Consider the following 24919-nt stretch of genomic DNA (forward strand, 5'->3'; position numbering starts at 1 on the left):
TTGCTCGAACCCCGAGAGGAGCCCGTCGACGTCGGCTCGGAGAGGGAGCACCCAGTGATCCGAGTGGAAGAAGAGGCGGAGGACGGTGTGAAAGTTCGAGCTGGGCGGGACGAGCGGAAGCGTGTCTGTCTGCGCCAGCTTGTGTCGCTTTGGCTGCGGCTCCTCCTGCTGTGGTGTAGCAATGTCCTCACTCGGTTGGCGTCGCTGAGCAGCTCGACGCGCGGGTACGGCACGCTTCGCGGGCGGCGGAACATCAATTGAGCGGGTTACTGGAGCTTTGCGAGAAGGCAGCGTGCAGCCAGCTAGTCCTGCGAAGCGAGTGTGCGTGAACAGAGTGAGCGGGACGAGGGAGAGAGGCGGAGGAGGGGAAGTCGCGGGTTCAGCTCATTCGAAGGGGGCCACTGAAACCTGGAGGAGGTCAGAAGAGTACTGTAGTCCTTCAGACCGTAGCAGTACTCCCCAACGAGGTCGACGATGCCTTCCTCGTCGCTTTCGCTCCTTGTCCTCCTTCAGTTCACTCGCTGCTCGCTTCGTCGCTCTGAAGACGCGCTGAACGCTTGTTTAGACCAACGCAGGCACGTGCAATCGACCGTCGAAGCTGCTCAGCCCGCGCACCCGGACTCGCCGTCGCATTCCGCCTCATCAGTTCCGACGGGGGACGGTCGAGAAACCCACTTACACGGCTCGTCGAGCACGGCCTGCCCTCCAGCGGTCCCCCTGAAGCTCATCTTGTAGTCACACACCGCTCCCACGCCCGCGCAGGCGTCCGCTCGCCCTCGGCGAGGTCGTTCCCCCCCTTCTTGCCTCCTCGCTTTCACAGCTGAGACGAAGCATGGGCTGCTGCGTCTCGCGCCAGACTCACTGGGACCTGCGTCTCGACCACGGCTTCGTCCCGCCTCATCTCGCTCATCAACTCGCGCCCTTCGCCTTCGCCGATCACCCCCTCTACGACCCTGCCCTTTCCCCCCTCTATTCGCTCGAATGCGAGCTTCTATGGCGCGCGATACCGTTCAAGACCTGGTTAGGCAAACTGCAGGACGAAGGCGTCGCCCTTGGACAGTTGCGGGTACTCGATGAGCGTTCTGCGGTCGGGGTGCCAGTACGAGCGGACTTAGAGCAGCGCCGAGGCGAACTCGTAGCTCGCGTGTACGAGCTGAGAATGGGCTACACGGGTGCGCTCTCATGGCCTTCCCGCCGTCACCCCCGGCTTACACCACGATTTGCAGTCGTCCTTCACGCCAGGGTCCTCTTCCTCGAGTGGCTGCTTGCGCGTGGCTTGTTGGTTGAGTATGCCTACCAGGGTCTCGAGGAGTACGCCGAGGGGTCCGCAGGAGGCTTGTCCATGTACTGGCCCAAAGCTGCGCGACAGAAATGTTCAGAAGGCGCGATGGTCCGGGCAGACTGGCTCCTTGATCGCTTCTCGAACGAACGATGCGGTGCGTAGCGCAGCCTTCTCCGTTGAGACACCGCTGACTCGACCACGTTCTTCAGCTCCCAACGGCCTCGGTTCTCCTCGCCTTGCCTTCCTTCATTGCGCAGATCCCTCCCTCTTTACCTCAATCGACCCCCCTCCTATCGACATGATTCCCCCGCGCAACGCTCTGGCTCGTATCGTCGGTCTCGCCTCACCCGCCCCTTCAGAATCGCCGCCCGCCTACACGCCTGATTGCGACCACGAGGACCAGCACGAACCCGGCTCGTCCTTCTCCATGATGCGCCCGTCCGACTCTGATCATGGCGACCCCACTGAAGTCAGCGTTAAACACGGACGACCAGCCTCATGAACGCAGCGCCCCGAAGCCCAAACCTGTACAATCTTCCCCGTCTCACCTCCTCGTCAATCTTCTCGTTGTTCTACTTTCGTCCCTGTCGTCGGCTGTACACTTCCGCTGTAACTCGCCTCGCTTTCGTCCGACGTTGCATCGTTGTTCAGCGCCCAGCGCCTCGAGTTGCCGCACTTCGCTCGCTTGTCGCTCTCGCGGCGGAAAGGACAGATGCTCTCCTCTAAGGGATGCACGAGATCGCCGCAACTTGTTCGGAGATCTGCTGACGTGGTGCGCAGCTCAAAAGAAGAGGCTGCGTTCGACAGCGTGCCGGACGAGCGGGCAGAGGGGTCGACGCCGAGATAGACGGTGGTGGGCGACTCGACGTGGGTCCGCGCCGCTCGACTAACTTGTCCGAGTCGGTCAGCAACTTTCTACGTCGACTCGAGCGCACCAGAGAGCGTGCGCACCTCGTCAGCTCTGCCAACATCCCTCGCTCCTCCAGCTCGCGGATCACGTTCGCCCGCCGCGCCGACGCTGAAGACGACCGCGCAGTAGCTCTAGAACGTGTACACGAGCATCTCAGCAAGCGAAGAGCGTTCCGGGACAGCATTGCCGCGGTGGAAAGAAGCGGTCCTCGTCGAAGCCAGGAGGGTTGGCCCAGCTCGCCTCGCTTCGTCTGCTTCGCTTCGCTTGGGCTGCTCGAGAGTGCGCTTGTATCGGACTGGACTTCTACGACCGGCGAACCAAGCTTCTCGCGGCGCTCTCCATCCCCTTCCTCCTCATCTCCTCGCGCACCAAGGTCAGTCGTACCTCGCCGGCTGAGGTTTGGCGACTGCTACAGGCCGAACGAGCGGCCTGGGAACGCCGGAACCGTAAGCGGAACCTCCCGCGCGCCGTGGTCACCTCACCCCTCCCTCTCGCATTTCTCATCAGTTCACTCCGCTGCCAGCGCATCATGCTCTTCAGGAGGTCGCGCAGCCCCTCAGAGGTCCCTCCAGAACACAACCACGGCCTGGTACCTCCCCGACTTGCCCATCAACTCGCCCCCTACGTCTTCCAAGACGACTCGCTCTACGTCCCCAAGCTCCCGCCGCGCTACTCTCTCGAATGCGAGCTACTCTGGCGTTCCGTCCCAGCCACTCTCTGGTATGCCAAGGACGTCGCGGCGAAGGATGCGGAAGAACAGCTCGTGCGGGTGCGTGAACAGCTCGCAGCGGGGTCAGGTACTCGCAGGGAGCTGAAGAAGATGGAACACGAGCTGGAGGAGCGCGTGAAGATGCTGGACATGGGGTATACGGGTGATTTTTCTGCGCACTCCCGAGCTCAACAGCGGCTGACGGTTCAAACTTCCACAGTGCTCTATCGCGCCAGCTTCTTCTTCTTCCTCTGGCTCTTTCAACATGGCATAACGCCCGAGCACGGCTACCAGGCGCTGGAAGAGTACGCAGAAGGCGCTGCTGGCGGGTTGGCGCCGTTCTGGCCGGATGAGGCTCGTGACAGCTGCTCGGAGGGAGCACTCGTGGCGCCGGAATGGGTCCTTGCACGCTTTGAGGCGGAAAAGGCTGGTGCGTGACTTGTACCGTTGCTCTTCGAATTCCCTGACTGTCGTTGGCACTGCAGGAACCGGCAAACTACCGCCTCCTCAACTCGCTTTCCTCGCCACCGACAATCCCGACTATCGCTCGTATCCTGACCCTACGCCCGTCACGATCATTCCACCACGTAATCCAGCGGCACGCATCCTCGGACTGGTCCACTGCGACCCATCCGAACAGCCTCCGCCCTACACCTCGTATCGTGACGGTTGCGAAGCGGGTACGGATCTTCCCCCGGACAAGACAAGTCTTCCCCCCGACTCGTCCGTCGCCAAGGCGTACTCGGTCGACTCGGGCCACAACCCGGCTGGCGACCTCATCGACTTCGAAGAAGGCCCTTCCTCGCCGTCTCCGCACTCTCACGGCACGCTCTGATCTGACTTTCGCCTAGCCTCCGCTATTTCTTCCATATCCCTTCTCTGTTCGTGTTAGTCAACGGACCCGCCTGAAGTCTAGCTTGCCTGTCTCCCCAGCCCTGTGTCGTTGTGCAATGCCCAGCTCTCGAGATCACCGCACTTCTCGTGCGCTCGTCGTCTCGAGGTGAAGCGAGCATCGCGCTCTCTTCTCCCGGTCGGACGCACTCCTACAACTGACTAAAGATGTCCCAACCTTGCGCAGCTGAGAAGGAGATCCTGTGCCGGCGCACAACTTGCCAGACAAGTTCGCTTCGATGACTTCTCCCCCACTATCGCGCAACTCCGGTTTGATCCTCACGCAGAGCTGTCTCTTGTGACACTTGCAAGGCTCGCGCTGTGCGTCTAGCTAACCGCGACCCACGACGGCGAACGGCGGCGGAAGAAGGCGAGGCGGCTGGGAATGGCCTGGTTTGGAGAATTGCAAAAGCTCCAGCCGGCGACCGGCACCTTAAGCGGTACGGCAAGCGAGTAGAGAGCCCTCCTATACCATTATACGGCCTGCAACTCCTCTGTCGCCTCTCGAGCAGCCGGATCGTGCGCCTCAGCCCGACTTCGACGGATCGCCAAGTACGTGACTGACGAGGCGGGCGTCTTCCACCTCGTGTAGAGGGCATGAGCGTGGTGAGGACGCTGAGTTCGCTGCTGAGAAGCGGAGGCGTATGGGTGCGGGAAGGAGACAAGGTTCGAGGAAAAGGTGAGGGGCGGCGTGCTGGAAGCTTGTGTCTTGGCGTGTATGGCGTTGTGCCGTGAGGAAGCGGAGGACTTAGGGAGGAAGGATAGGAAAAGGGGAGCAGAACAATAGAGTGCTTCAGCGACTTCAAGAATGAGCAAGTCGAGCGAGAAGAAATCACTCACCAGTCTCTAGATTCGTGCGGCCCCAACATTCCCTCCTCTTCGCCCGCTTAAGACTCCCCTCCTCCCGCCTGACCCGCAATCGCCTCAATCCGCTCCGCCAGCTTGACATCCAGCGCCGTCAACTGGTTCCCTTCGTCGTGCGTCGTGAGAGCGATCGAGACGCGGTTGTAGACGTTTGTCCACTCTGGGTGATGCTTCAGGATGCACTCGAAGCCTCGTTAGCTGCGTAGGAGAGAGGGAAGACAGCCGGGAGGGAGCGAACGTACGTTCAACTTCTCAGCAACGAGCGCAACCCGACTCATGAACCCCCACGCCTCGCTGAAGTCCTTGAAGGTGTACTCCCGGCTCAGCTTCTGTGTCGCAGAACCCGTCGAAGCCGCGAATGAGAGTTGCCAGCCGCGTTCAGTGAGAGAGGTGAGGGAGGTGGTCGAGGCGGCTTGGCGGCGGAGGGCGGCGTTGGAGGTGGTAGCCATCGAGCGAAGACCGTTTGAGAGGGTTTGGGAGTGTATAAGCGCCGAAAAGCGCGATGAGAGCATGTTGCGGCGAGCGGGAAGGGGGAGACCCTCCTCGACAACGAGCGATGAAGGGCTTGTCGCCATCTGCTGAGCGTATGGCTTCGTCGGCGGAACGAGTAGCTTTCTTCAAGCCCGGCGGAAAGCCAGAAAGAAGCAAGGATGGCGAGAGGAAGGAGTCGCAACTTGCAAAGTCCCTCGTCCCGCTTTCTCTCAAAATAAGCTGGAGCGTTCCTGCCAGAGCGGGCGACGTTCACGAGCATCTCAGCCAACAGAGAGCGTCCTGGTCCAGCAATTTGAGAAGTGCAAAGCCCGTCCTCCGCCAGCGCAAGCCGGCCTCTCTTCAAGCAAGAACACGGATGTGGAAACGAAACGTTGGTACAACACTGTCGACGATGCGAAGAGAGAAAAAAGTTGGTCGACAGTTGCAGAAACGAGGCGGGTGCGAGTCCCACACCGCTGCCCACAACCGTCTTCTCCCCGCTGAAAGAAAGAAACCACATCCATCGTTGCCGAAGAGTGGTGTCGCGCGCGCACACACAAGCATCGGGTAGCGAGATGCGGCGCTCGTCGAGACGGGTCGGTGTGTCGGGTGTTTTAAGCCCAGCCGCCGGCCTGGTTCGAGGCGGCGACCTGCGAGTCCTCGGCAGCCCAGTCGGTCGACTCCTGCGTGTTGGACCAGTCGATACCTGTTGCGGACCAATTGTATGGGGCGGGGTCAAGATAAGCTCGCGTTCGACTGAGACGAGGGGGGCAGAGCGGGGGAGAGGGAGAGAAAGGAGGGAGTACGGACCAGCCTCGGTGGCCGGGAGCTGCGACGACGCAGCGGCGGCGATGGCGGCATTCGAGCCGGTGACCTCCCAGTCCGAGACGCCAGCCTCGGCGGCGGGCTCCTGGTCGGCGGGAGCGGCCTTGGCGGCGGCGGCAGCCTCCTGCTCGCGCTCGATCTCCTCCGGGTCGCGGTACTGCGCGTCGATGACGAGTCAGTCTCGCACCATCTCGGGAGTGCACGCGGGCTACTCACGAAGAACATGTCGACCATGACGGGCCAGGCGTCAGAAGCGCGCGAGATCTGGCCACGGAGGCGGAGGACCTCGCGGCAGAGGAGCCACCAGATAAGGCCGATCGAGTGCTTCGACTTGTTGTTGGCGGGGATGGCGACGTCGACGTAGTTGAGGGGCGAGTCGGTGTCGCAGATGGCGATGACGGGGATGTTGACGTACGAGGCCTCACGGATGGCCTGGTGGTCGACGCGCGGGTCGGTGACGACGATCAAGCGCGGCTCCTTGAACGAGCGCGTGATGTAGTTGGTGAAGTTGCCGGGGGTGAAGCGGCCGGCGATCGCCTGCGCGCCAGTGTTGGCAGCGAACTTGAGGACGGCACGGTGGCCGTAGGGGCGGGCCGAGATGACGCAGACATCGTTGGGGTTCTCGATGGCGGCGATGACACGGGCGGCGAAGACAATCTTCTCCCAGGTCTTGCCGACGTTGATGATGTTGACACCTGCGAGCGCCTCGAGGTCAGCTCAAAAGCTCGGGACCGATCGAGTCGACCGCGCGACGCACCGTCAGAGCGGCGCTTCCAGACGTAGGGCGTCATCTTCTTCTCGACGTTCTTGGAACTGTGCGCGGCGCACGCATGTCAGCTCGAAATCGGGTGTCGAGAGAGGGAAGGGAAGCTGGGACGCACCCAATGTGGGCCTGAGCCTGGAGGAGGAGGGAGATGTCCTCCTCGGTGGCCTGGAGGGCGGCAGGAAGGCGAGACGACGACATCTGTAGCGTGAGGCGAGGTGAAGAGGGTGAGGGAGAGTCTCGAGGAGGGGGAGACGAGGTGGTGTGTATGCCCGGCTGCGCGCTCTCGACCTCCCGCTGCTTCGCGCGCATGCCTGGCTGGTCCATGCGACCCTGCTCGACCCATTGCCACCACCCGTGAGCCCGCGCACCGCCGTCACCGCGAGCCATCCACCCATCAGCGAAATCTTCACCCGGTCCCCCCTGCGCACCGTCCACCTCGTCTCGCGAGCCCGTTCGAACGCGCAGGGTGTAGCAGTCGAGTGAGAGAGTCTAGCGCACGGTGTCTGGAAGGGTGAACTGCGCGCGGGCGGGGAGCGAAGTTGACGAGGAGCACAAGCGAGGTCGAGGAGCGCGAGGCGAAGTCGACGGCGAGGACAGGGGGCAAAACAAAGCGGGACAAGCTTTTCTAGCGAGTGAATGTAGTGCCGTACACTCTTACTGGGCTTGTAGTGACACTGGCGAGTGACTTTGACTGTCGGGGACATCGTCGCAGTCAAGCGGGACGACCAACAGGAGGTCGAGGAGAACCAAGTCGTCGTATGACGAGAACAGAGGGGCAAAGAGACCTGTATCGGATTCTACTGGCTGTAAACGAGAAGAGCGCACTGCTGCTGTAGACCAGGCGGAGCAGGGGCGCAAAGAACGAGCGATATAACCATCACCTCCCTCCGGCGTCTAAACCTTCTCGATCTGCTCCTCCTCTCCACGCACAACCTTGTCGCTGTCGACGATGTGCTTGGCGACGGGCGCGACGAACCCTTCGACTGGCGCCCGAGGAGACCGGCGCATCTGGACGTTCCCGTCTGCGAAGAGGGCGTCAATCTCTTCCAGCGAGAGACCTGTGCACCCGAACGAGCTCGTTAGCGCTGTGAAGAAGGCAAGGAGGACGGGTGAGGACTCACGAGCCGTCTCGGGGTACAAGAAGTACAGCATCGGGACGAGGAGGGCGTTGAGGACGGCAAAGACGATGTAGTACTTGCCCTTGATGCCATCAAGAGCCGGAGGCGAGATTGTGACGACGACAAAATTCCAGATCCAGTTGCTAGCGCTCGAGAGAGACGCGGCGATGGCACGGGTTGCGAGCGGGGTGACCTCCGAGGGGTAGAGCCTGCGCACCGCGAAAGCGTCAGTTCCGCTCCTTCCCCTGTGACCTGTGAGCGCTCAGAGAGAAGCATGGTAGGCACAGAAGCTCGAGCGAGACATCTCGAGACCTCCGACACCCTCCCGCCTCCGCCGGTCCACTTCCTCCTCCTCCTGGAACGAGACCAACCAAAGGTGAAAGCTCAACTCACCAACTCGGTCCCAACCAACCCACACTAAACGACGCAAAGAAGAAGAACAACATGCACGCGCCCGTGACGCCCTCGCCGTACGAAGGGCTGCCGTTGGCTAGGACGCCGGCCATGATGGCGAAGATGACGGCTTGCAGGGCCGCGGTTGTCCACCTGTGTACGCAGGAGGGTGAACGGGGCGGATGGAGGGGAAAGGGAAGGCAGCGTACATGAGACGGACGCGACCGACGCGGTCGATGAGGAAGGTGCCGAGGATGACGAAGCAGAGCCTGCGAGCCGCACAAGCGTTAGCTTGACAGTCTATCCAATGAAGGACAACTCGACGCACGAGTTGATGCCGTTGACACCGCTGAGGATGAGACTCAGATTGCGCGAGAGGCCGACAGACTTGGTGAAGATCTCGGTCGAGTCTGCGGGATGCGAACGGTCAGTCTTGGGCCGAGCGTATGGCTGACTGGCGACGTACAGTACGAGATAACGTTCTGCGCGTCGCGGAAGAGGAAAGGGAGGTTGCGAAGGTCAGCTCTTGCGCTCCGGCTCGCGTCGAGAGCAAAGTCCGCAACACACCACGCCCGTGCACTGCTGCGCAAACAGCGCACCCATGCCCAAAAAAGTCCTATACCTGAGCGCCTGCGGGCCCGGGCGGAACGCGTCGCTCCAGCGAGTCACGCCCGCCTCGCGCTCGATAGCGATGGCCGTCTCGATCTCGGCGTAGACGGCGGCGGCTTCTTCCGGACCATTGTAGCGCACGAGAACGGCGCGCGCTTCGTCCGTGCGGCCTTGTTGGGCGAGCCAGCTGCGGGCAGGGCGAGGTTAGCGGAGGCTTGCCGAGAGGGAGGGTCGTGAATAGCTCACCGAGGCGAGTCCGGCAAGAAGGCGACAACGATGAGGACGATGAGCGGGAAGACAGCCTGGAAGCTGAGCGGGAAGCGCCACTGTGCGCCGCCGCCGATGTCTGTGCGCGGGTACCCGAGTCAGTTTCAGCTCGACCAAGACAGACGGTACGGCTGCTCACAGCTCGTCGCAAACGACAACCAGAAACTCAGCGTCAGACCGCAGGCGCAGGCGACGAGATCGAGCAAGACGATCGAGCCGCGGTACTTGGCGGGCGAGCACTCGGCGTGGAAGGCGGGCAGGAGCGAGGTGAGGATGCCGATGCCGAGACCGGTCCAGACGCGGAAGAAGATGAGGATGGCGAGGGCGTTGGGGCCGTCGGAGCCGCCTTGGATCTGTGAAAGCGGAGGAGGATCAGTCCAGGTAATCCGGGAGAACTTCGACAGGTCCAGCCTCTACGACTTTGCCCCGACGATCGTTTCCGGTAGAAGACTTACCGCTCCTCCGGTGAGGGCAAATACACAGCCGAGGATCATGGCCCTTCGTCGACCAAGGCGCTCGCCATAGACGGACGCGAAAATTGACCCGACAAGCGCGCCGATCTCGTCTGTTCCGCGACAGTCAGCGCGAATCGCACGAGAAGGGAAGAAGGAAGGACGCACAGATGGCGACTGTTGCACCGAGGAGGGTCGAGTTGTTGGCGAGAGCAGGGAATGTGTCGAGGAAGTCTGCTCCTCCAATCAATCCGCCCATGACTCCCTCTGCGGTATAAGCGTCAGTTCGACGTCCAGAGTGAAGGAAAAGAGCGCTGCGTACGGTCGTATCCGAATCTGCGGACGGGAGGAGGAGAAAGTCAGTCTCGAAGACGGCCTCGAGGCGAGAAGTCGTCCTGCAACGCACAGCAGGAAGCCGATGGCGCAGCAGACAGTCAGCGCCGCCAGAAGGGGTCGCCCCTGGAGCGTGTTGGTGACGGGCTCGTCCCAATACTTCATCGTGCCAGCGTAATCGATCCAAAGCGATGAGGATTCGACCGAGGTGTGCGAGCGAGCGAGCGCGTTCGCGGGGGTTGCAGCAGCGTCGAAGCAGAAGAACAGAACGTGTCGTGGCTCTCCATGGGACCCCGATTCCGCACTGGCGTGGAGGAAGGCGGAAGCTGCTCCGTGAGGGCGTGGAGGAGGAGCGGGTGGGTTCGGGTTTGCCGGCCGACAACCTCGTCCGCAGCTGCGTCCATTCTCTTGATGAGCTCGCGAGACAGCCAGGAACAAACAGAGAGATGCAACCCGCGCGCCGGCGGGAGTCCAAAGTTGCAAGGTCGACCTCCTCGTCCCCCCTCGTCTACAGCTGGACGTCGGCGAGGCTCTTGGCCAATGCCGCAAGTTCCTCCTTGAGCGCCTTGAGCGCCACAACCTCGTCCTCGACAGCGCGGTCGCCCTCCTCGGCCTGGCCCTGCTTGATCCGCCTCACCTTGTCGCCCTGCGCCTTGATCTGCTCCTCGAGCGCGCGCTCCTCCTCCGTCTCGGGCCGCGCCGCTTCGGCTTCGGCAGCAGCCTTCTGCGCAGCCTTCTTCAGCTTGTCCTGCTGCTTCTTCGACAGCTTCTGCTCGCTCGCCGCCGCGATCGCAGCCTTGGCCGCCTCGCCGCCGTACTGTGCGCGCCAGACCGCCGCCATCTTCGGGTCGATGCGCGTAAAGAGGTGCTTGGCCTCGCCGAGCTTGTGGCCGGGGAAGAGGTCAATCGAGAAGGAGTCGGGAATCGCACGCGGGACGGCGTTGAGCTGCGCGAGGATCGAGTCGGACGTCGAGGGCATGTACGGGTGCGAGAGGGCGGCGATGACGTAGATCAGGTTCAGTGCGAGGAGGACGACCTCGGCGGCGCGGGAAGGGTTGTTCTCGAGGAGCGTGTTGTCGAGGCGGTTGTCCTGGATGAACTGGTTCCCGCGCGCCGAGATGTGCATGAGGGTCATGAGGCCACCGCGCAGCTTCTGGTGGTCGAGCTGGTCGACGTAGGTCGCCAAGAGCGTGTTGATCTCGTCGACGAACGCCTTGTCCTCGTCGGCGAAGGGGTAGGGCGAGCCGGAAGCGTAGTCGAACGCGCCGTCCTTCGGGTCGGGGATGACGGAGCCGTACTTGGCGATGGCAAACTTGATGACGCGGTTCGCGTAGTTGCCAAAGTTGTTGAGCAGTTCCGAGTTGTTGCGAGTGATGAAGTCGTCCCAGTTGAACTCGGAGTCGTTCGTCTCGGGGCGGTTCATGAGGAGGTAGTACCGCCAAACCGACGGCGGGACGCCCGTCTCGCGCGCGTTCTGCCCGAAGACGCCGACGTTCTTCGACTTGGAGAACTTCGTCCCCTCGTACTGCAAGTATTCTGCAAAAGACGTGCGAAGAAAGCGTCAGTCTGGCCGCTCGAGCAACCGAGATCCATGCGAACTGGCCCCGCCAGCTCACCGGTTGTCGAGATCGAGTTGAGCATCGTCCACTTGTCGCTGGTGCCCAGCAGGTAGCCGGGGAACAGGACCGTGTGGAAGGGAACTGTTGCACGAGAAGGAAGTCAGCTCAAGCGTCGAAGGACTGCGGGTTCGGCGACTCCGAGCGCACCGTTATCCTGCGATCAAAGAGAAAGTCAGCAACGAACGAAAGCAGCGGAACGAGAGGCGGCTCACCTTGCCCATGAACTGGTAGAGCGTGACGTCCTCTGGCTTTCGCCACCACTGCTGCCACTCGTCCGTGTAGTTGGCGGTGATTGACGGGTAGCCGATCGGCGCATCGAACTGCGGGAGGCGGGTCAGCAGGCGGAGAAGCGAGGCGAAGGAAGCGCGACCCACCCAAACATACATGACCTTGTTCTCCCACTTCGGTCCCAGCTCCTTCGGCAGCTTGACGCCCCACTCCAAGTCACGAGTCATACCGCGACTCTGCAACCCACCACGCAGCCAGCCATCCGTAAATGCCTTGCCGTTCGCCGACCACGTCCCGGTGCTGCTCGACTTCTTGACGAACTCCTCGATCTGCGGTTGCAGCTCGGCGAGCTTGATGTGCAGGTGCGCGGTGAGGCGGGCATTGGGAGTGGTGCCGCAGGCTGAGCAGCGGGGATTGACGAGTTCGAGGGGAGATTCGTAGGTGACGGAGCAGTTCTCGCATTGGTCGCCACGTGCGCCCTGTCATTCGTAGTGGGTTAGCGATGATCTTAGGAAAGCAGAAGAGCGATGCGCACGTCGTAGTTGCACTTGGGGCAGGTGCCCTCGACGTATCGGTCGGCAAGGAAGCGCTTGTCCTTCTCGCAGTAGAGCTGCTTGTTCTCGTGCTCCTCGAGCCAGCCATTCTTGTACAGCTTCAAGAAGATGTCCTGGCAGATCCTGCGGGAGCGAACGAACAGTTGATAGGCTGACAGCAGGGATGAAAGCGCTTTGAACGCACTCAGTCTGCTTCGGAGTCGATGTCCGCCCGAAGTGGTCGAAGCCGATCTCAAACCACTGGTAGGAGTCGGCGTGCAGCTTGTGGTCTGTACGAGAAAAGCGTTAGGTCCTCCTTCCACCGAAGAGAACCCTACAAACGCACACTTGTCGCACAACGCCTGCGGGCTCAGCCCCTCCTTTGCCGCCATGACCTCGGTCGTCGTGCCATATTCGTCCGTTCCGCAGATCTGTAGGATGAGTTTATGTCAGCGTAAGACCGAGCAGCGGACGATGAGTAGCGAGACGGACGTAGAGAACCCGGTGGTTGCGTTGTCGGGAGTAGCGGGCGAAGACGTCGGCAGACAACGTGGACCCGATGATGTTGCCTGCGAGCAAGAGCACCGGTCAGACTGTCAGTACTACATCCAGCAGCTCCTCCACACTCGAGTTGACGGTCATCCCGCCTCGAGGAGATGAAGCTGGGGGAAGGGCGAGACTGACCCAGGTGAGGCTGGTTGTTGACGTAGGGCAACGCAGAAGTGATCAAGACATTGGGAACGCCGTCCTTCTTGGGCAAACTGCGCGCTCAGAGCTGTCAGCGCCTTCATCGCTCGCTCGAGGAGTCGAGGGAAGACTCACGTCTTGCCGGTGTCGTCGCGGTAGTCCTTGAGCTCGACGCCAGGTCGAATCTTGCGAGTGGAAGACTCGGCAGCAGCAGCGGGGTAAGGCGAAGCCATGAGCGCCAGCAAACGAGCGATGCGGTCGAGGGAAAGAAGTGAGGAGGACAAGGTGACTCTTCACGGCTCTCGCTTGGGCGGAAACGGGCTGGAATAGACGCTGAGATGCTCAATAGATCGATTAGGCAGGCTAGAAACCACGCAGAACGAGGAGTGGTGGAGCGAGGGAGAGTAAAGTAGTGAAGGGTCTGTACGAGGGCCGGTGACGGCGAGATAGAGAGGTAAGGGCGAAGGGAATACATACTGGGGAATGCGTGCGAGTCTATAATGCGGGAAGGAAATCTATAGTCATGCGAGAGCGAGGAACGACGACCGTCCTGCTCCTCAACCGATGAGCCCTCGACCAATTCAACTCGACCCGCCAACCGCAAAGTCGTGCGCCAACGCACCCTCCTGCGTCGCCGGATGAGGCCCTTCGCCCAACGTAGCCTGCTCGTGCGGCTTGTCCGCCCTGTTCCCCGCACGAGACCCAGGTCTCGTACCGCCCGGACTGCAGACATCGTCGTACAGCGGCGGATTGAACGAGAGCGGCACGACTCCTCCACCGAGGAAGCCTCGTGCGGCGATGTCGTACGGCGGGACTTGCGAGAGGAAATCGACATCGCTCGGCCCGGCATGCTCGCCTGCTGGTCGTCCGCTCGACGAGACGGACGACGACAAAGCGGGCGAGCTGACGCCTGTTCGGGAAGGCGTGCTGGACATGGGTGAGGGCGAGAGAAGAGGCGGAGGGGTCGGCAGGTAGTGCAGGTGGAAGTTGCTGTTGTGGCCTGGCGAGATCGGGCTGGGCTGGGCGGGAGAAGCAGAGATGGGCGAGGCGCCATTCGACAAGTTGGCCGTCGCCGGATTATGCGGAGGAGTATGGGACGGCGAATTGGACATGAGCGGATGGGTGTGAATCGCTTGAGGCGCGGTGTCCATAGCGAGGGAAGGTCGCGGGGCTGGACCAGTCGAGCCAGTTCGCGCAACGTGTGCAGCAAGCGCATTCGACAGCGCAGACGGTGACGGCGTCCCAGCAGGATCCTCCTGTTGCTGTTGCGGCGCCGTCGACCCGCGCCTCGAGTCGCTGCCAGAGCTGCTCATGTGCAGCATGTCCCGCAAGTTGCTCGCCGAGTTGTTCCGCGAGAACGACGTGAGCGGCCGCAGTGGCTTAGGGAAGTGCAGGTTGAAGAAGCTGCCCGAGGTGTGCGAGCGAGAGAGAGGCGGGCGCTCTTCGTGGTCGCCAGGCGTGGTGGGCGCAGACGCAATCGGCATGGCCATCGACGAGGCGCGGTCAGGACTGCTCGCGCGCGACCCTGGTCGAGAGCTCGGTCGCGAGGGAGGGCGCGAGCCTGGCCGACTGCCTGGTCGAGATGTCGGAGCGGACGTCGGAGGCGAAGTGTGGTCGTTGACGTTGAGCGTGCTGAGCAGTTCCGAGTCGACCCAGTTGCGGTGGTCTTCGGGGTGCTCCTGCTGCTCGGGCGGCGGCGAAGTAGGCTGAGGACTGGCAGGAGTCGAGGAGCGGGCCGAGGTGTCGCGGTGACTGAGGGCGGAGAGCGCCGAGAAGCCGCCGAAGCCGCCGAAGCTACTGTGATGGCTGCTTCTCCGGTCGGGCGATGCGGGGCGAGAAGGAGGGCGCGAGGCGGGAGGAGAGATGCCGGGAGTACCGGTCGGGGTTGTGCGAGTGCTCCAAGGTGTCGGAGCGAAGCCGGACGATGCTGTGAAGTAGCTAGCCGTCTCGGCGTTCGCGATGCGGTCCATCACGTGGTCCTGGTACGACGGCAAGTCGACTTGCGGGACATCCGAGTGCGCGAGGACACCCGACTCGCCGAAGAGAAGGTTGCGCGAGCCGGCGGAAGCGAGTCGCGCTTCGTCCTGCAAGCACGACGCGAGGATGTGAATCGGCAGGGCGCATCGCAGCTCCGAGACGTGGCCATCCGGGTTCTTGATGAAGGCGCTCCACTTGATCTTGTGGTTGACGAAGACGGGATGGACGGCATGCGATGGTGCTGTCCAGATGGGGATTTGGACGTCGACGACGACGTCAATCTCGGTGTCCTGGCCATCGTCGACCTCCTCGTGCTCCTCGTGCGCCGGATGAGGCTGGTGCAGCTCCTCCTCCTCGTCCTCGTCCTCCGGTCCCAGCTGAAACCGTGCGCGCGGTCGACTGGCGCGACCGACCGAGAACGGGTAGCCCGTTTCGTCGCCACGCTCGCGAACGGGCGTACGGGAGCCATGAATGGGCGAGTTGAAACCGGGCGTAGTCGGCGTCGAGACTCCCGAAGGTTGGGCGCCGAGCGAAGAGAGTGAGGCGGACGACTCGATGCGAGGCGCGGGCGTGTTTGCACCGGACGAGCGAGCTGACGGAGCGTCGAGGAAGTTGTATTTGACGACCGTGGCGTCGCGAGCTTCCGAGTGCGACGAGCTCTTCGAGTAGACGGTGCTGCGATGGAAGGAAGATCAGTCTCTCTACCAACGCTCGAACAAGCGAGAATAGACTCACGTGTGCTCGCGAATCGTCGTGATTAGCGAAACGATGCGGACGCCCTTGGCGAGCGGCGAGAATTTGACGGCTACGGGAATCGTGTCTCCCGCGGCATAGGCCTTGTGAGGGATTGTGAACGAGTACATGACCTTGCCAGGCCAAGTGTTCTCTGTGAGCAAAAGAAACGTCAGCATAATGCAAGAAGCGCCGAAAAGAGCAATGCGGACCAATCTCGAGCGTTTGATTGAACTCGACCGCGTCCGCCGGGAAGCTCCTCGACAACCTCACGATCTTCCTCGCCTTCCAATCCGCCGCCGTAAAGCCAGGTCGCTGCGCCAGCGCTTTGAGCTTGTATTCAATGATGCCGGTACCTGAGTACGTGCGAAGACTGGCAGGAAGCGAGCCTGGGACGGTAAGGGAGAAGGGGAAGACGTGGCGGCCGGCCTTGAGTGTATGGACGTGGTGCTGCTCCTTCTTGGCGTCCTCGCGGCTTGTGTGAGAGGAAGGGTTCAGGAAGTTAAAGTCGTGAAAGAAGAGAGGGTGGTCGTGGTGGTGTGTTGACGAGTCGCGCCAGGCCACCTTGGCGACGCCGGTGAAGACGAGCCTGTGTACATGACTTGATCAGCCCAGTCCCTTCGTGCTGAAGCCGAAGTCTGCAAGTGCTCGTCGCCCGCCAGATTAGGACCGGAACTCACGAGACCTCCTTAAGGTCCGTCGGATGCACCAGATTGAGAATCAGCTCGCCGTTGAGAACCGCCGGCTCGAACTCGTCGCCCGTGAAGCCTCGCAGGACGAGGTCATTCGACTCGAGATGGATCTCGAGCGGTTCGGAGCCTGCGTGAGGCATGGTGCGAGAGGGGGTCGATCAGGGTTGGCGAGGGCGGCTGTACCCGGTATAGGCTTGTCAGTATGAGCAGAACCGCTGCACGAAGCGTTCATGGCGGAAAGAGAGGGTGCGAGCCGGGTTGCTGGATCCGGAGAGTTCGGAGACGCACCGGAAGGCGGCGGGTCGACCGGGCAGAGCGCGCAAGTCCCGCAGACCGGCACAGCCGCAGTCACAGTGTCCTCCTCTATCACTCTGGCAGTGTCCCAGGCCAGCCGGTGCGAGTGAGCGCAGAGGTTGGGTCGGGTCGGGCTGTGTGGATTTGGCGAAGGCGTCAGTGATGGTCGCGCGACACGGTGAAGGGCCACAGGGCGCGCCTGATAGCACGAAGAGGACTGCACAGCTACGTACAGGCTTGATCGGACCCTATCCGTGCGACGAGAGGCGAGGCGATTGACGTCGGCGGGCGAGTAGAAGGTCAACGGCGACGAGGGAGCGATACCAGCGCTGGTGGCAACGATGGGCGCGATAAGCAGTCTCAAGCGAGTATGAAACACCAGACCAGCAGTCTCAGCGAGCAAGGCGCGAGCAGAGAGCGAGGCGAGCGTGGCAAAGGCGTCGCTGATATCGACAAGGCGCCTCGAGCTTGACGTTCGCAAGCAGTCGCTTGTATTGCGGAGATACGGTGCACGTTCCAACGGAGACAATAGTGCTGCTACGATCCTTGCGAATGCGAGATGCGGGACAAGACGAGGTTGCGAGGTTGCAAGGGTATCGAGGCGGAAAGGGTGTTCCGGTCGCTGAACGGCGAGAGCGGGTAAGAGCGCGGTCGAGGGTATACGATGGGGTGTCCTGGAGTCGCAGGTATCGAAAGACAGTGCTGGAAAGGTCGGACTGGAAGGGAGAGGGAAGAGTCAGAAGGTCGTCGCCCTCAGGTCCAACGCGCCTTCTTCGCTGGCGAGCCGAGCGAGACCGGCGGGGAGTCGTCTGCTGTCTTGAGCAGCGTCCGCGGGCGGACCTTCGTGCGGGCTTGCGCAAGCGTCGCGCAGCGTTTCGCGACCTGCAAGACGTCGAGCTGTTCGAACAAGAGTATCAGCGGTTTGCGCAAGTCCTGAGCAAAGGAAAGGCCACTCACGATGTGTGGCGTAATCTTGGGCGCCTGGATGCCCGTCGCGCCAGGGTTGTCGCCGTGCAGAGCGCGAGTGAGCGAGTCGGCCCGCAAAGCGAGAACGTCTCGATGCGCCATGTCGTAGCAGAAACGGATCTCGCTGCGCCCGGCAACGTCGCGGAAGGGTCTGGCACGGTAGGAGGAGTAGGCAGGAGGAGCTTTGGCAGGTGAACGGGGTGCTGCGGCGGGAGAAGGCGGCGCTGTCAGGGTGCTGTTGGAAGGGTGCGAAGAGGAGACGACAACCGTGGCGGTTTGCGAAGACGATGTCGAGCCGAGCGAGGTGACCGCAGCTTGCGTCAGGTCGTCCGGGATCTGCGACCACGCCAAACCGTCGTCGCCATACGAATCCTCCATTTCAACATCTTCCGCCGCGGGAGCCTTCGGGACCGTCACCTCCTTTGCGTGAAGTACGGTGACTTCGGATGACGAGGTCGAGATGGCGAGGGCTTCGGTGACGGCGATAGCAGGTGGGCGAGCGGGAGAAGCGTCCTGGAGGCGGCGGAGTAGCGTGACACCGTTCGCTGGCGGGACGAAGGTCGGTACGAGGGGTTCGATGTAAGCGCAAGAAGCCTGCGCGAAGGCGGAGTCAGCGAGGGCTGAGAAGAGGAGAGTGAGCTGAACTGACCATGAGCACCCGCACATTCGCTGCGCCCGCCGGACCCTGCAAATGTGCCGATTGAAACGCATTGTCTACGACGAGACTCCAGAAGCGCTTCGAGAGCTGTAGTAGCGCCTCCTTCTGGTTCTTTGACGAGCCGCTCCATTCCTTGCTCTTGCTGGGTGACTTGGTCGGCGAGCCTGGTGCGCCGGCTGCGCACTCGGTACGGTCGCGCAGCTCGCGGTCGCGGCGCCATTCGGAGAAAAGCTGCCTGTACTGCGCGTAGATGGACTGCGGAGGAAAAGAATCAGCGCGGAACAGCGTGATGAAAGCAGAGAAAGCCGACGCACCTTGACGTGCTCGAGAATGACGCAGAGGTCGTCGAAGAGCGCAGGCGAAGCGTGGCGAGCATTGGCAGCCGGTTCCCACGCCGTAGTCCAAGGGTCGGCGAGATCTCCTTCGACGGTGTAGACGAGGCTGTCGAGTCGGTCGGACCAGCTCATCTTGGCGGCGTCAACGGCCTTCTCGCCTTCGCGAATGAGCTCGTCTGCATTGAAGAGGCGTAAGCTGACCGTGAAGAGCGGGGGAGACCGTGACAGCGCACCCATCACATGCTTGCCCTGCTCAGCGGGCCTCTTGGCGTACTTGACGTTTTTCGCCGCGGTCTTGCCGTCCTCGCAGAGCGTCCACCGCGGCTTGTCCTTGTACGGCTCGAAAAAGGTGGCCTTCAGCTCCTTCCACTTGTCGGGCGAGAACGAGAAGCCCTGCTTCCGACCGTCGAGCGCCTTGCAGAAGAGGTGGCCCGCCTGCGAGCGACAGAGTCAGCTTCGAGTCCGAAGCGACAAAGAGAAGCTGCGCACCTCAGACGTAAGCGGGTGGTCCAAGCCAAGCGTGTAGGCTAGCGTGGTGTGATAGACTGAGAGAACGCCGTACTGCGTGCCAGCATGCAACCCCTCCATGAAGGCGCGCGCAAGGGCCGCGTCATCGTGCGAGTCGATCATCGGCTTGACGTGATCGACGACTCGTCGGCGGTCGACTTCGAACCAGTCGGGGTCGGCGAAAGGAGGATCGGCGAAGGAAGGGTTAGCTTTTGACGAGTCGAACCCGGCGACGAGCTCAGGGTTGGTCATGACGACGAGCTTGTCGCCGTCGTAGTCTCCGCCTGCGGAAAGCGGTCGTCAGCGAGGGAGACGGGAAGGGAGAGAAACTTGACGGACCGGAGAGAATCGAGCAGAGCGACCGCTCGCCCTTCGTCGAGACGATGATTACGTCGCAATACGCCGCGTACGCTTCACAAAGCACACCTGTCGCCCTGTCAGGAGCAAGTAGATCAGCCTCTGGTCTGAACGAGAGGCGTAGGGCCACGCACTTTTGTATGTCGCACGGCTGAATTGCTGGCGACCGAGTGAGGAGAGCCGGACCGAGGACGGCACCGATCTGCAAGCCGTTGGCATCGAGCGGACGCTCGCTCAGCTGGAAGAAGAATTGGCCCTCATCGAGGATGCCGAGCTGCAAGAGCGGTCCGCGTCAGCCTCGAAGTCGTCCGATTCGTACTGCGGCTAGACTCACGTGGTCGGCGACGACGAAGGCGGTATACGAGTAGTCTTCGGCGATGCGGAAGCTGATTTGCTTCCGGATCAAGCTCTCCTCGACGCGCTTGAGCTTGTCGGCGAGGTGCGGGTTCTGGCGAGGGTCGAAGCCGGATTGCTGCGGACCGAAGGGGGCTGAGCTCAAGCTGAATGGGCGAGCGAGAAGCTGGACCCACCAGCATCTCGACGACTACCTCGGCGACCGTGTTGGGCGCGCCAGATGTTGGGTCCAACCTCGCATCCTGGACGAAGCTCGTGACGTCCTGCTCTTGCTGCTCGTCGACCTGGTCAAGGTCATCGTCGAAAGCGCCTGGGCCGTCGCTGTTCGTCCGTTTGAGGCTACCGGGATTCGACGTGATGCGAGCCTTCGAGGTGCGGTCTTCGAGAATGTTGCACTGCCTCTGCACGTGGTAGAGCAACGTCGGGAGGTCGGGATAGTCCCACAGGACTCGTCGAACTGCGTGAGGGAGAATGGTCGGCCATTGTGCACGAGCAGAGTGTGCGCGGGCTATAGACTCACTTTCGTCAATCTGCTTCTTCAGCATCTCGCGAAAGACGTTTGTCGGCACGCCGCAGTGTGCGAGGACCTGCGGCGGAGAATCATCAGCGCGACTCCATCGAGAGAGACGCCAGAACAGCGCACCTCAAACATCTGCTTCCCAAGCTTCGACCCAGTCTTCCCGCTCGGTACGCTGTGCAATTCGAACGTGAAGCTCTCCGTCCTGTGGTCCTTGAACTTCCATTGACTGTCCCGGACCTCGATCCAGACGTCGTTGTCGCCTTGAGCCGTCCAGCGGTTCCAAGGCGTTCGAGGAGCGAGTGTCCAGACGCCTGCCGCGCAGCACCGAATGAGCTTAACGAGGCAAGGTGGTTCAGGAACAAGTTGTATGCACCTTTGCCCGGTCCGATACGTCCCTGCGCGACTGTAGGCATCGCAGCCGCCGTCACCTTCGCTTCTCGCCCGGACGCAGCGAGCTTCTGTGCGACGACCCGCATCGCCTGCACGCATATCCGTCAGCGTGGTGAGGGATAGACGAGGGAGACGCAAGCGCACACCCATGCTGATCAGCGAACAGCCGTCCGTCATGACGACTTCTTCCTTCTGATCAGGCGGTCCCTCGACCCAGACCGGCTTGAGGGTCGTCGGACCGATGCAGCTGTAGACGCTGCCGTCTTTGTCGACAAGGTGGAACTTGAGAATGGGTCGCGTTCGGCCCTGCTCGAATGGTCGGAGCTGGATGAACACGTCGGACGAGGGCGAGTCGATGGTGGCGTAGTCCAGCTGCCAGACCATCTCAACCGAAGGTGCGCCGGCGTAAGGCTTGACCGACCCGCGGATACAGCTTGGAACGTAAGGAGGCGGGAGAAGTCGCTGCGCCTCGAGCGGCATCTTCGAGCGGAACTCGTCGCAAATGGCATTCATGGCGGAGAAGGAGAGTTTGAGCGTGTCGCTGTTGATGTCCGGCGTGCGGAAGACTTGTTCACAGCGGAAGATGACGGTCGGGGTCTGCGGAGGCGAGCGCTTAGCAGGGCCTTGTGAGGCGAAGCTGGACAACCCACGGTCGTCGTCAAACCCAGCTCGAACCGAGCGGCGTACTTGGCAACCGACATCGACCCGTTGAGCTCGACGTCAAGGTACTGCGGGAGAGCTCGTCAGCTACGGCTCAAGTCTTAGCAAAGCTAGACGCACCCGCTGCGCAAAGTCGACGAGCGAAATCGTCTCCAATCCCTCGCCGCTCTCGGCCCAATACACCGCCGTCCCGTCTTTCCAGCAAAACGGTCGGTACTGTCGGCCGAATAGGACGAGAGGATGGTCGAAGAAGGTCTTGATAGCGGATCGGATCGGGTCTTCGCCTTTCGTCGAGGAGGGGTTGCTGTCGAGGGGTGTTCCTGCTCGCCGGACGAGGTCGTCCTCCAAAACGAGACGCTGCGAGCGAAATGTGTCAGTGCGGGACAACGCTGGCGAAAGTAGGAGAACTCACGAAGAAGCGGTCGCTGCCGAATCGCCGATACAGCGCCGAACCCATCCCCGCCGCTGGAGGCGCCAATCTCACGCTCAATCGCTCAGGCTTCGCCTTCCCGTCCCTCGCAATCGACAAGTTGCTCGAGAAGTGGATCGTCCCGCGCTTAAAAGCGGCCTCGAGCTCCTTCTTCGACTCGTACTGCGGGACTTCGACGAGCAGGCCGCGGTCGTACGGCTTAATTCGGCGAGGGAGGAGAGCGGCGGCGAGATAGGAGGACATCTCGTCGAGGTGATCCCGCTCGACTCCGTCGACGATCTTGTAAGGGTAGCAAGGCAATTGGACGGCGCTTTGCTGTGAGTATGGACTTGGTAAGGTGCGACTCGAGAGGCTAGCGGGAGTGGACGCACCGACAAGCCTGCGTGTAGGTAACGCGCATGTTCGTATTGATGTAGCCAAGAGCATGAAGAGAGCATCCGGAGGTGGCTCGGAGCGTTAACCAAGACGATGCCTACGCGGGGGTCGTGGTCAACTAAGTCCTGTGAGACGAGTGAGGGAAGACGCACGGCCATTTTCAAGTCGCCAATCGTCCGTCACACCACCTGCTCCTGTGGTCGAACCCTTCGAGACCGGCGCAAAAATGTTGACAGGCTTGGCGGCTTGAGGAGAGAGGAGCGAGGTCGTGCTGGAGGTTCTGAGCGGCGAGAGAGCCTTCATCGGTCGAGGCGGAGCGGCGGACGGCACTAAAACGTCGACATGGCGCGCCTTGGACGGCGTTCTCGGGGCCGCCATGGGTTGCTCGTCTCAACCGAGGCTCGCGGGAGGGGAGCAAGGCAAGAAATGCTGCGAAAAGGCTCGTGGTGAGCTTCTGGCGCTTATCCCTCGATACTGCAGACCTTTCGACACACCTAAGCTCGGCTCCACGTCCCGCCTCAGCCCAGGAAGGGCCGTGTCGCCGGTGAACTCGTCGAGAAGGGTGTGCGGGGAGATGAGGAGGAAGGGGATGGAGAGCGCCGCGAGAAGCTTGGTTCGCCGGTCGTAGAAGTCCAGTCCGATACAAGCGCACTCTCGAGCAGCCCAAGCGAAGCGAAGCAGACGAAGCGAGGCGAGCTGGGCCAACCCTCCTGGCTTCGACGAGGACCGCTTCTTTCCACCGCGGCAATGCTGTCCCGGAACGCTCTTCGCTTGCTGAGATGCTCGTGTACACGTTCTAGAGCTACTGCGCGGTCGTCTTCAGCGTCGGCGCGGCGGGCGAACGTGATCCGCGAGCTGGAGGAGCGAGGGATGTTGGCAGAGCTGACGAGGTGCGCACGCTCTCTGGTGCGCTCGAGTCGACGTAGAAAGATGCTGACAGACTCGCACAAGCTAGTCGAGCGGCGCGGACCCACGTCGAGTCGCCCACCACCGTCTATCTCGGCGTCGACCCCTCTGCCCGCTCCCTTCACGTCGGAAACCTCCTCGCCCTCATCGGATTGCTGCATTTCCGGCTGCATGGTCACACTGCGGTGGCGCTGGTGAGTTCCTCTTGTCTTTGGCGGGGGGAGAGACGGCTGACTGGTCTTGCACAGATCGGTGGAGCGACTGGAGCGATTGGCGACCCCTCCGGACGGTCGACAGAACGCAACGCCTTGTCGCCCGAAGTGCTCGCCAGCAACGTCGAAAGCATCACGAAGCAGTTTACCACATTCCTCGAGCGCGGCGTCACGTTTGCTCAGTCGCGGACACGGCGAAGAGACGCAGAAGAGGCGGCGAGGGGGGACGGCGGCTCGGTCAAGGTCGTCAACAACCTCGACTGGACAGGGTCGATGACTCTCATCGACTTCCTGAGTTCGGTCGGCAAGATGGCGCGGGTGTCGACGATGCTGTCGCGGGAAAGGTGCGTCCGGTCCGCCTTCTCGCTGTGCTTCTTTCGCTCACCCGGTTTCTCGCAGCGTCAAATCCCGCCTCGAATCCTCCTCCGGCATCTCCTTCACCGAGTTCTCCTACCAACTCCTGCAAGCCTACGACTTTCTCCGACTACACCGTGACCTCGGATGCACGATGCAGCTCGGCGGGTCCGACCAGCTGGGCAACATCGTCAGCGGCATCGACCTGATCCGACGGTCGAACTTTATCGAGTCGGGCGAGGGAGAAGGAGAGGCGAAGGAGGATCCGGCGTTTGGGTTGACGTTCCCGCTCCTTACGACGGCGGCGGGCGAGAAGTTTGGGAAGAGTGCGGGCAACGCGATCTGGCTGGACCCGGCGATGACGTCGCCGTTCGAGGTGTACCAGGTGCGTCGAGCCGGAGTTTCGCCAGACCCTGTGCTGACAATTTACGGTGCCAGTTCTTCCTGCGAACGACCGACGAGGAGGTTGAGAAGTACCTCAAAATCTTCACCTTCATTCGCGTAGTCGAAATCGAGGGCATCATGCAGGACCACAAGGTGCGTCAGGCTGTCGTGCTCGTCCCGAATTTCTTCACGAATCGATTCTCTCACAGGCGAACCCGAAGAACCGTATCGCGCAGAAGGTCCTCGCCGCCGAGGCCACCGAGCTGATACACGGCGGTGCGTTGCGTGCCTTTCATGCTTCGAGCTGAATGCTGACCCTTCGTGGCGCAGCCACCGGCCTGAATCAAGCGCTCGCCGCGACGTCCGTCTTCTACGGCTCCGACCTCGCCTCGCTCATCACGCCCGAGATCATCCAAGCGCTCGACGGTGCCGCGACATCTTCAGCCTCGACCGCTGCGATACCCTCGCTTCTCGCTCGGCTACCGAAGGAGGAGTTCCTCGGACAGGCATTGGAGAAGCTGGCTATCGCGAGCGGGCTGATGGCGTCGAAGAGTGACTTTGCTCTCGCTCTGAGTCTGCGGAGTTGCGCTGACCAGCTTTCGCGTGCAGCACAAGCCCGAAAGGCCATCGAGGCGGGTACGATCCAGTTGAACGGAGCGCGGATCCCGCCTAAAAGCTATCAGCGTACGATCAGCGATGCGGATCTGCTGGACGGGCGACTCGTGGTGATCAAGGCGGGCAAGACGGCGCACAAGGTGGTGTTGCTCGAGTAGATGAAGCGCAATGTAGGCTTCGCAGCTCACGACAGTCGTGATGAGGCGCTGTCTCTCTATTTGAGTCTCAGCTTGCCCTGTATCGA

General features: G+C 61.9%; 9 protein-coding genes across 9 annotated transcripts; 3 read left to right on the plus strand and 6 right to left on the minus strand.

Annotated features, from left to right (window-relative positions):
* Positions 1 to 832: 832 nt before the first annotated feature.
* On the plus strand, positions 833 to 1784 carry RHTO_06163 (uncharacterized protein; the record flags this gene model as incomplete). Its single annotated transcript, XM_016419824.1, has 3 exons — positions 833 to 1172; positions 1227 to 1436; positions 1492 to 1784. 3 exons carry the CDS (start codon positions 833 to 835, stop codon positions 1782 to 1784), a joined length of 843 nt encoding a protein of 280 aa, XP_016275278.1.
* A 937-nt stretch (positions 1785 to 2721) lies between these two features.
* RHTO_06164 (uncharacterized protein) lies at positions 2722 to 3736 on the plus strand (the record flags this gene model as incomplete). Its single annotated transcript, XM_016419825.1, has 3 exons — positions 2722 to 3064; positions 3122 to 3331; positions 3387 to 3736. 3 exons carry the CDS (start codon positions 2722 to 2724, stop codon positions 3734 to 3736), a joined length of 903 nt encoding a protein of 300 aa, XP_016275279.1.
* A 943-nt stretch (positions 3737 to 4679) lies between these two features.
* RHTO_06165 (4-alpha-hydroxytetrahydrobiopterin dehydratase) lies at positions 4680 to 5231 on the minus strand (the record flags this gene model as incomplete). The annotated part of the gene is made up of 2 exons (XM_016419826.1): positions 4680 to 4826; positions 4899 to 5231. 2 exons carry the CDS (start codon positions 5229 to 5231, stop codon positions 4680 to 4682), a joined length of 480 nt encoding a protein of 159 aa, XP_016275280.1.
* A 510-nt stretch (positions 5232 to 5741) lies between these two features.
* Positions 5742 to 6916, minus strand: RHTO_06166 (40S ribosomal protein s0; the record flags this gene model as incomplete). Its single annotated transcript, XM_016419827.1, has 5 exons — positions 5742 to 5833; positions 5938 to 6109; positions 6169 to 6647; positions 6710 to 6765; positions 6834 to 6916. 5 exons carry the CDS (start codon positions 6914 to 6916, stop codon positions 5742 to 5744), a joined length of 882 nt encoding a protein of 293 aa, XP_016275281.1.
* Positions 6917 to 7612: 696 nt separating this feature from the next.
* RHTO_06167 (hexose carrier protein) lies at positions 7613 to 10055 on the minus strand (the record flags this gene model as incomplete). Its single annotated transcript, XM_016419828.1, has 13 exons — positions 7613 to 7776; positions 7840 to 8045; positions 8230 to 8382; positions 8439 to 8498; positions 8558 to 8639; positions 8696 to 8711; positions 8797 to 9025; positions 9085 to 9184; positions 9245 to 9458; positions 9561 to 9670; positions 9726 to 9824; positions 9880 to 9893; positions 9964 to 10055. The coding sequence occupies 13 exons, from the start codon at positions 10053 to 10055 to the stop codon at positions 7613 to 7615; spliced, it is 1539 nt and encodes a 512-aa protein (XP_016275282.1).
* A 343-nt stretch (positions 10056 to 10398) lies between these two features.
* Positions 10399 to 13190, minus strand: RHTO_06168 (methionyl-tRNA synthetase; the record flags this gene model as incomplete). Its single annotated transcript, XM_016419829.1, has 11 exons — positions 10399 to 11426; positions 11507 to 11590; positions 11657 to 11663; positions 11722 to 11829; positions 11884 to 12216; positions 12273 to 12414; positions 12476 to 12560; positions 12617 to 12701; positions 12763 to 12839; positions 12955 to 13031; positions 13093 to 13190. 11 exons carry the CDS (start codon positions 13188 to 13190, stop codon positions 10399 to 10401), a joined length of 2124 nt encoding a protein of 707 aa, XP_016275283.1.
* A 348-nt stretch (positions 13191 to 13538) lies between these two features.
* Positions 13539 to 16498, minus strand: RHTO_06169 (arrestin/PY protein 1; the record flags this gene model as incomplete). Its single annotated transcript, XM_016419830.1, has 4 exons — positions 13539 to 15609; positions 15670 to 15820; positions 15879 to 16255; positions 16347 to 16498. The coding sequence occupies 4 exons, from the start codon at positions 16496 to 16498 to the stop codon at positions 13539 to 13541; spliced, it is 2751 nt and encodes a 916-aa protein (XP_016275284.1).
* A 907-nt stretch (positions 16499 to 17405) lies between these two features.
* RHTO_06170 (RNA-directed RNA polymerase) lies at positions 17406 to 22582 on the minus strand (the record flags this gene model as incomplete). Its single annotated transcript, XM_016419831.1, has 19 exons — positions 17406 to 17549; positions 17610 to 18212; positions 18268 to 18531; positions 18591 to 18787; positions 18845 to 19046; positions 19101 to 19402; positions 19458 to 19552; positions 19610 to 19749; positions 19810 to 19947; positions 20006 to 20286; positions 20350 to 20416; positions 20473 to 20660; positions 20723 to 20828; positions 20884 to 21336; positions 21390 to 21467; positions 21520 to 21756; positions 21812 to 22144; positions 22201 to 22301; positions 22357 to 22582. The coding sequence occupies 19 exons, from the start codon at positions 22580 to 22582 to the stop codon at positions 17406 to 17408; spliced, it is 4155 nt and encodes a 1384-aa protein (XP_016275285.1).
* Positions 22583 to 22951: 369 nt separating this feature from the next.
* Positions 22952 to 24833, plus strand: RHTO_06171 (tyrosyl-trna synthetase; the record flags this gene model as incomplete). Its single annotated transcript, XM_016419832.1, has 8 exons — positions 22952 to 23094; positions 23160 to 23304; positions 23359 to 23666; positions 23722 to 24061; positions 24115 to 24213; positions 24270 to 24336; positions 24391 to 24612; positions 24670 to 24833. 8 exons carry the CDS (start codon positions 22952 to 22954, stop codon positions 24831 to 24833), a joined length of 1488 nt encoding a protein of 495 aa, XP_016275286.1.
* Positions 24834 to 24919: the final 86 nt, after the last annotated feature.

The sequence above is a fragment of the Rhodotorula toruloides genome (assembly GCF_000320785.1).
Source record: "Rhodotorula toruloides NP11 unplaced genomic scaffold Scaffold4, whole genome shotgun sequence".
Taxonomy (NCBI): Eukaryota; Fungi; Basidiomycota; class Microbotryomycetes; order Sporidiobolales; family Sporidiobolaceae; genus Rhodotorula; species Rhodotorula toruloides.